Source organism: Cynoglossus semilaevis, chromosome 12, assembly GCF_000523025.1.
Source record: "Cynoglossus semilaevis isolate Cse_v1.0 chromosome 12, Cse_v1.0, whole genome shotgun sequence".
In the NCBI taxonomy this organism is placed as follows: Eukaryota; Metazoa; Chordata; class Actinopteri; order Pleuronectiformes; family Cynoglossidae; genus Cynoglossus; species Cynoglossus semilaevis.
Genome location: NC_024318.1, coordinates 8,444,605 through 8,453,946, shown reverse-complemented (window position 1 = coordinate 8,453,946; position 9,342 = coordinate 8,444,605). Strand labels below are relative to the sequence as shown.

The 9,342-nt window shown below is 43.0% G+C and overlaps 1 protein-coding gene and 1 long non-coding RNA gene across 3 annotated transcripts in view; one reads left to right on the top strand and one right to left on the bottom strand.

Moving 5' to 3' along the window:
* The window catches only part of LOC112487816 (uncharacterized), a 90,641-nt gene that overhangs the window by 25,909 nt on the left and 55,390 nt on the right, over nt 1–9,342 (top strand). The window contains exon 2 of the long non-coding RNA XR_003051272.1: nt 218–295. This is a non-coding gene — a long non-coding RNA (uncharacterized LOC112487816). The remainder of the gene's footprint in view (nt 1–217; nt 296–9,342) is intronic.
* Nucleotides 70–9,342, bottom strand: part of LOC103387308 (zinc finger matrin-type protein 4) — a 40,063-nt gene continuing 30,790 nt past the window's right edge. For both annotated transcript variants that reach the window (XM_008321885.3, XM_017037531.2), the window contains exons 6-7: nt 8,073–8,169; nt 70–152 (exon numbers count right to left, since the gene is read on the bottom strand). In XM_008321885.3, coding sequence (XP_008320107.1) covers nt 137–152; nt 8,073–8,169 — 113 coding nt within the window. In that variant the 3' untranslated portion in view covers nt 70–136. The remainder of the gene's footprint in view (nt 153–8,072; nt 8,170–9,342) is intronic.

Here is a 9,342-nt window from a genome sequence, read left to right as displayed (position 1 = left end):
CACTCTTTCACTTCATCTGTTTTACTCTCATGCTCCTCATGTTGCCACACAGCTCCACTGTTTTTTTGTTTTTGTTTGTTTTTTTTAAACATTCCAATAGCCTCCGTCTTCATTAGTGTCCTCCTTCCCACGTGTCTCACTGCTGCTTCAGGCTGAAGAAGAAAGAAAAAAAAACAACAGAGAATAATTTGTTACTCCTCATTTTGTGTCCTCACAGGGAGGCAGCGCTGTGACGGGACGTGAAGCCCGGTGGATGGAAAAGACGCTCAGTTTCACGGCCGTTTCTCCATCGCTGGTAAGTAATCTCATTCACCTGTCTGCGAACCCATGTCTAATGTCGTTGTTGATTCAGTGCAGGAGGGAAAAAAAATGAAAATAGAGGAAGCGGGCTTGTGGGTAATACACCGAGATAAATATGTTTTGACAGGCTAGCTTGTAATCCTTCACTTCCTTTTCCCTCCACTGCGCTGAGAACAATTCCACCTCATTGGGAAACATCCCAGCTCCACTGTATGTGATGCTCCAACCAAAAATCCTGTTGCTCCGTCTTCTGGTTATTACACCCATCCATTATGCCTTCTACGTTTCTGGCAGAGCCCCATGTTTGAAATAAACTAGAAAGATAGCGCAATAAACCCTTAGGTTTAAGCTTCAATACTTACTCTGGATCGGGCTTCATCTAGAGATACACTTGTTTTTTCGCCGCACCTTTTTGCTGTGGCTGCACTTTGTCTCTTTATCTCCGAGAAACAACGCGGCTCCGGCGGCAAACACGCCACACTTAATTACTACCAAAGATAATAACTTACAATGAAGCTCATGCTAATCAACCAACACCGAGTCAAACGGAGATAAGGATTTTTACCAACAAATATGTTGGAATAAAACCCTGTTGCTGACCTTTGACCTACCAGTAGCCTTTATGACCAATGACAGAACATGGACTGTGTTTTTTAAACTTGAACCCTTGTGTCACCTCACTCCAGTCTCAGCCTCAGTACAGCACATGCTGTAAATAGCATTCACATGTTTTTTATTTGATTAATTCCACAAATTAAATCACGCCCCTCACCGTCACACGCTAACGCGTCAATTTGGACAGCCCAAGATAAAATTAAAATCAATTTGATGTGCTGCACCGCCACAGCTACACGTCCGCTCAGCGGGACTCACCCCCCTCTTTGGGAGCCACTGGTGCAATTGGAATAAAAAATATCACATGTTACCTATGCCCCCCTCTTTGGGAGCCACTGGTGCAACTGGAATAAAAAATATCACATTCCATGTCAGAGGTGACTTTAGTTTTTCAACTGCTTCAATTAAGGAAAAACAATAATGGAGGATTGTTTCCTTCATTTAAACAGTTGAAAAACTACTTGTTCATATTTTTCTGGCTCAGAAAACTTAGTTCACAGAACCACAGACCCAGACTCGGTCTACAAACACGGCCATCCTTCTCTGCCTTAAATCAGTCGTCATACAAATCAGCACAAAAAAAAATCCACATTTTATTTTTGTTACCGTCCTCATTAAAACAGCTCCTCTCCACTGTGCTCTGATTGAGAGTGTCCCACAAACACAACACCGCCTCTAACCTTTAGGCAGGGCTGCAGGAGGATTGTGGGGATGCAGCGGCACCACGGCTGTCATGGCCGATCCCAGTAATGGCTGTTAAAACGGTGGCCTCTCCACCCTGTCTGCACTGTGATTGGACGGGTGGTAAAGACGGAGGTAAGAGCTCCGAGACGACAGGGAGAAAACGGAGTGGCTCCCAGATAAAAGCCTCTTTCCTCCAGTTGTTTTGATGTATGGCTGTTGGAAGGAGCCGCGGTGTCACAACCTGAGAGCTCACTGATACCTTCAAACTACTGTAGTTTTCATTTGCCGAGTACTTTTGTCTGCAGTTTTGTTTGTTGAAGCACCTCCGGTGTGTTATCAGGTTAGAGCAGCCACGGAGGCTGAGCCAGACAAGAATCTGAGGAATCACAGTCTTTTTTTGGATGAAGAAGAGACTGCAGATAATTTTCTATTTTTGCTCATCATGCAGCATTTAAGACTTTTTAAGGTCTGCGTGGTGTGGACGGCTGTTGTATCCGCGGCAGAATCTATGACTTTTTAATGCAGGGAGACTGGTGAGGATATAAGACGATGTCAGGAAGGCGTCTGTCCAGGGTCCTGAAATAACCTTTTACACATGACCAGACAGTAACAGTGACATCTGAGTCACACATTCAGGTCTGCTGTAAAAACACATCAATATCTGAACCATTTGCATTCAGAGTTACACTCCACTGAATGCAGTAATCTCCACAGATCTTCTGGTTTAACCAGTGTATACAGGTGGAGACACTGGGGAATGCATTCTTTCAATGTGAAGTGCTCACAGAACCTGAAAACAAGTGTGAGTGTGTGTATGTGTGCCCTCTCCTCCTCAACATCTGTTAGCTGGTGTTGTAGCCTGTGTGTCTGAGCCTCCTTTGAAAGCAACACTAAATAATTACCAGGGTGAGCAGGCTAAATGGACCGGCCCTGACCTCAGCCGTGTCGCTCCCAGCCCTGCTTTAGTAGGAATATTAACTCACACAAACGTGCCTACAAAGGGACGGGCCAGAGGTTGAACCACCGTAATGAGAGAGCCTGTTTTAGTGGGAGTTAAACCACACAGTGTCATTGGTCAGATGAGGCCGGGCTGACAGTTCACATCCAGCCTTTGTTTTTGTTTGGTTTTGTTTTCTTGGGGACTCCAAGGAGATAATTAGACTCCTCATTTTTATGGAATCTAACTTGGACTAAACACCTTTCAGGCTGAATGTGAAAACCCTGGACTAAACACCTTTCAGGCTGAATGTGTTTGCTAAAAAAACCCCCAAAAAAACCTGTTAGCCAAAGCTATAAAAGCTTTGAAAATATTTCTCATTGACTTTAAAGAGCAACTTTGCAAGTTCAGAGCAGGAGTTGTTAATAATAAGAGCTTCAGCAGACAGAGAGCAGGGTTTGTTTAATAAATCACCAGGACAGGAAGTAGATATTATTGGCACTGCTATAATACGCGGTATAATAAAGCAATTGCAGGACATAAATGGTATTGACAAAGTCAGAACTTTTGCCATGTTGTTGTTGCCGTTGCTGGAGGACCGTGAACTTTACATTGTGTTGCTTAACTCACAATCGGGGGCAATGGGAGGGGGGAGGGGCGATGAGCAAGAGGTTTTAACAGTGGAAGGGCAACATAACTGCAGCAGTTAAAATAAAAATAAAATAAAAAAGAGCCTCATTTCCTGCGTAGGAGGAATCTTGTTAAAAAAAGTAAAACAATTATCCTTAAACTACTAATATTTAGATTTACCTCTGGTTTTGGCTCCAGATCAGTTTGACTCGAGGCGTGATGTAGGACAAGGCAGATACTTGGATTAGGTATTAAAATTAAAAGTTATTCTGATGGAAACAGCCGACTGTAATAAAATAAAAATAAAATGGCTCTGAGCATTTTCTCGCTAAAGTTTTGTCGCGCTCACACCTACGCACTTCACCTTATTACCCACAGTGCCGAGCCACCTATATAAAACTGCCTTCCAGCTCATTGCTATTGTCTTAATCTCAGCCTAATGATGACATCACTGTGCATCGCCTAGGACATTGAAAGCATCGCTGGATTCCTTTTTTTCTCCTTGACCAGTTGGTGTAGCTTCAATATTTTTAAGGTTTTGTTTTAAAATTTGCACGAGAGTATTTTCAAACCAGCCATGAACAAACGTTAAACACATCCAGTGGAATATGGGGGTAACTGGGGGTTAACTAACTAACAGGTAACTAACTATTTTACTGTAACTATTTTACTGACCTNCCCCCCCCCCCCCCCCCCCCCCCATATGGGTCTGATTACAGCTGTCAAGTTGTATTTAATGCATGCAGGTGTACGACGGTGGAGCCGACCTTGTGATTCAGTGTGAAGTCAGTGTGAGATGCTGTGTTGTATGCGTGGGTGGAGCTCTTGTGTGTGAGCGAGAGTGATGGCTTCTGAAACGCACACTCCTGTCTTCCTGTTTCACCTGAGTGACTGATTAATGTCAGAGGAAATTGGGTCGATGAGGTGGAACCGTCGGAATTGTTCTGTTTCCCAGGGGATCAATACTGTGGCGGAACACAGCCGGAAAGACTCAGTTCAAGTACCAGCGTTCACTCCCACACTGAACACAAGTCGACAGTGAGGGCTGGTGCTGGTGCACTGGAACGCTGGCTGTCCTCTGTACTGAACGATCACGCACACAAACCACTGAGTTAAACAAAACAGCAGCCAGTTACCTGTTCTGCTGGACAACTACCCTCATCTGTATTAGTAATGGTTTGTACTCATATACTGTAGTACTTTTCTAGCCCTGAGGAGCACTTTACACTACAGGTTTAACCTTTAATATAGGGGGGTATAACCTGCTTAATCTGCAATCCAACCCACAATCCTCCTGGGTGTCAGTACTACCTACTAAATAAAACAATGCTAAATAAAAAAAAAAACATAAAAAATTTTTAGATTTTGAAAACTTTTGCTACGGGCAGCCTGGTGGCTGGGACTGAAGCTACATCGAAGTATTATTAGTTAAAGCTGGTCTTGGTTGAGTCCGTCTCAGAGTTCGACTCTTTGATGCAGTTTCTTTAGATTGATATTTACACTGAGCTTGGACTGGGCTCAATACAGACCAAAACCTCCTCTGTGGTCTACGCCGGTGGAGTGAGTCCAGGATCGGGGAGTGTTTAATTTGTAAAGCTACGCTGTTTGATTATTACTGTTTTATTCTGTGGGAAAAACGTACTTTTACTACTGATTATGTGCAGACGACCGGTTGACAAACTGCCGGAGTGTATCACTGATGTCAGTTGTTTATTTCAGAGAGCAGCGTTCTTGGTCTGAGTGTAGCCCTCAGCTCTGGAGCTGGGATTCAACATTTTTATGGCCAACATTACCCCACAGCTCCTATAAAGTCAGAATATTAAAAAGATCAGATAGAGCTTCAGATTGGGGCTTTCTTTAGTAACTATTTTCATTTATTAGGGCTTTAGCTGAGCGATAAAGAACTACTTGAGCTAATGGATCTTTCTGGAAGTCACCCACACCAGACACAGATATTGAAGTCCGTGACCTGGGTGGAAGAAAACCTCCTTTTTCTCCCAACCATTTTTAAAATTTATTTTCTTTTTGTCTCTCACTGCACATCATTTCCTCATTTCTTTTGCCCTCAGTAGTAAAGACTTGGAGCTGTCAAACACGAGTGTTCACTTCCTCCTCTGCTCTTTATCTCCCTGACTGCACCCCAGGACAAAGTAAGAAGATTTTCTCGCTTGACTTATTTTATGTTCTGCCTCTTTGCGGCCTTTTCTGCTCCAAAATGCTGTTTAGTCTTGTGTTACTTCCTTTTTTACCTCAGTCCTCCCTTGACAAATGTATCACAGCCCCCCCCCCGTCTCTCTGCTCTTTTATTTCCTTGCACCTCTGTCTCTCACTCCATGCATCTTCCTGTCAACCTCCATCTCTCTCTTCCATCTGTCTGTAGTGAAGACAGCACTGTCTCTCTTCTTCTCCTCATAAATATCAATAGGTCTGTGTCTCCTTCCTCTTTTCCACTTTGCAACAGTAAAACGGAGACAAACTTTTTAAGATCCCAGAGTTTTTACATGATTTACAGCCGGTGTCGCCGCGGCGGCGGCGTGGGCCGCTGCTCTTATCCACGCTGATGTAGAATGAGTGGGTTTCACTGCTGTATAAATAAAGCCATAAAGGGTTTTCCAGCGGCTTCCTCTGTGCATTAAAGTATTCAAAGGACAGTTCCTTGACTACTGCAAATATAATTTACTATGACCTTGAATTCTACTCAATAGGAAAAACACTACAAATCCTACAAATGGTACCACCTGGTATTTCATCAGAGTAAAAACCCATGAGCAGCATAAATGTTTGCTGTTTATCCCGATACGTGCTGATGATCCTGGACAGGTTTACATCTGATGAGACTTTTCTTTATAAACATTATCCTGAACTTAGATGTAAATGGAGGCTTAAATCATCTAAAATTTCTATTTTTTCCATTTTTAAGTGCTTGGAAATATTCATATTAATTATGGACTTACAGCCGGCAGCTTTCAGCTTTGTGCACTGATAGCTGTTAACCTTCACAGTGTGTCTGAAGTCATGAAAGCAGTTCTTGGATTTGGTGTCACATCAGCTGTGACTGCAGATAATTTTCGTGACCTCGATGGAACTGTTATCTACATTTGTTTGGAGTGTTGCACTAAAATAGACCGTGAACACAAGGCACTTGTTTCACTTTTTATGGCACGTAGGCGTATGACAGGAGGTTAGGTTTCAAGAACGTTCCTTCCTATAGGAGAAAAACTTCTATAGAAATCAGCAAAAAAAAAAAAAAAAAAAAAAGAAAAAAAGCCAGACAATGACAGTAAGAGTTCAACTAATCTACGAAGTATAAATCTCTAGAGTCAAACAGTTTTCCTTCCTTTTTTCCCCCAGCCCTCCCTTGACAAATTTATCCCAGCCCCCCCCCCCGTCTCTCTGCTCTTTTATTTCCTTGCACCTCTGTCTCTCACTCCATGCATCTTCCTGTCAACCTCCATCTCTCTCTTCCATCTGTCTGTAGTGAAGACAGCACTGTCTCTCTTCTTCTCCTCATAAATATCAATAGGTCTGTGTCTCCTTCCTCTTTTCCACTTTGCAACAGTAAAACGGAGACAAACTTTTTAAGATCCCAGAGTTTTTACATGATTTACAGCCGGTGTCGCCGCGGCGGCGGCGTCGGCCGCTGCTCTTATCCACGCTGATGTAGAATGAGTGGGTTTCACTGCTGTATAAATAAAGCCATAAAGGGTTTTCCAGCGGCTTCCTCTGTGCATTAAAGTATTCAAAGGACAGTTCCTTGACTACTGCAAATATAATTTACTATGACCTTGAATTCTACTCAATAGGAAAAACACTACAAATCCTACAAATGGTACCACCTGGTATTTCATCAGAGTAAAAACCCATGAGCAGCATAAATGTTTGCTGTTCATCCTGACGTGCTGATGATCCTGGACATGTTTACATCTGACGAGACTTTTCTTTATAAACATTATCCTGAACTTAGATGTAAATGGAGGCTTAAATCATCCAAAATTTCTATTTTTTCCATTTTTAAGTGCTTGGAAATATTCATATTAATTATGGACTTACAGCCGGCAGCTTTCAGCTTTGTGCACTGATAGCTGTTAACCTTCACAGTGTGTCTGAAGTCATGAAAGCAGTTCTTGGATTTGGTGTCACATCAGCTGTGACTGCAGATAATTTTCGTGACCTCGATGGAACTGTTATCTACATTTGTTTGGAGTGTTGCACTAAAATAGACCGTGAACACAAGGCACTTGTTTCACTTTTTATGGCACGTAGGCGTATGACAGGAGGTTAGGTTTCAAGAACGTTCCTTCCTATAGGAGAAAAACTTCTATAACAAAAAAAAATCTGATTAAAAAAAAAAAAAAAACAGTAAAAAAAAGCCAGACAATGACAGTAACAGTTCAACTAATCTACGAAGTATAAATCTCTAGAGTCAAACATCCGGCCCGCTCTGGGTTCAATACGGCCCCCTTGATGAATGTTTAAAGTGAAGAAATGCACTGTGAAAACACTGCATGTTAGTGATATTTTTAATTTGTTTCTACAGTAATATATTTGTACTAATTTGCATGAAAACACAGGGGAAAAACATGGACTTATTGTTATTTATTCACTGATTGGACGAGCTGATCGGACCTGACCTGTGACCAGATGGTCAGCAAATGATTTTCTGGTTGCGCGGGCCGATCTTTTTTACACGTGTCAGAAAACAGCCAGGAGCTGAAGCTAACATGTCGTTAGCCTGGAAGTACCTCACTGTGAGCCAAGATAGTTCTAAGCTCGCTACTTGTAATACCTGTAAACGTGAGGTTAACTGTTCCCTGAAATACTCTGATAGCTGAGCCTCGCAGTATCACTGCACACTCACACGTACAGTACACACATTTATGTACACATTCGTAGTTGGCGTACTCACTTGTTCTGGTGCTTGGAGCCCTGAAGGTGTGCGTGGTACTGTTCAATGGAGTTGAGAACCACACTGCAGACGTTGCAGGAGTAACTACTGCGTAACCCTGGAAAAACACACACACACACACACACACAGAGGTTACACCAAGTTCAATGACTGCATGGTTCACAAAGAGCCTTAAAAGTCACCCTCAGCAGCAGCATGTAGGTCAGCAGCAGCAGCAGCAGCAGCAGCAGCAGCAGCAGAAACAACACGTAAATAGAACAAGATAAGAGTCTTATTTTACACCTTACATTGCCGGATAATTCCTTGTAATTAGAGTGCATCTGCAGAAAGATTTGATTAGGCTAATCATTAGCAGAAAACTGGCTACATTTTTGGCTCCTTTAATGTGTGCCTGTGTGTGTATGGGTGGGATGTGATGAGGGGAGGGAGGAGGGGGGGGGAGGGAGAGGGCGGGGGGGGGGGGGGGGGTGAGAAAAGAACAGTGCGATGTGTCTGTGCAAGTGTGTGCTTTTGTATTGTACTCGCACTGCGAATGTGTGCTGCTCGAGATTGTGCCGCTCAGACACAGATGTGAATTAATTAGAGGGTTTGCAGGTGGTCCAAATGAACCGCCAAAAATAGATGTAGTAGGACGGAGATGCTGACAGAGCGGGGTGAAGAGTGATCGAGTGGGTGGAGTGGGGGTCGGTAGAGAAAATGCGAATCGAGTGGGGGAAGAAAAAAAAAAAGCTTTGCTGAAATATAAAAAGTCTCAAATTACTAGAAGGAGAAGAGTTTAGCAAACTGGGGAGAAACTGGGATTTGGTGACAAGAAGAAGTGATGGCAGTCAAACAGTTAGATAAACAGAACAGTGAGAATACTAAATGTTGCCTTCCCAGAACATCTGTGGTCTCCACTGTCTAATTCTGCTCTTCAGAAGTCAGGACTCATGTCTACAAATCCATGTTTTGTTATTTTTGAGTCCCCATTTATATTTTTCTTAAAGTGCGTTGGAGACCATAATGTTTTTTTTTAACTGTTTCACGTGGAGATGTCACTGCATCAGCAAACTAAATCTCTCTCCACCTCACCTCCACTTCCTGTTCTCCTCTCGTCCCATACACTCCTCTGATTTGCTTTTAAAGTTTTGGTGATGAATGTGTACCCGTGGGCGTGAGCGGTGAATAAATCAGTGCATCGGTGCCCTTTTCTCTGCTGTCATTTTTGTCCTTGAGATCTATGAGATGTTGCTGTGTTCCTCCACCTCTTGGCCTTCTGCAGAGGTAATTG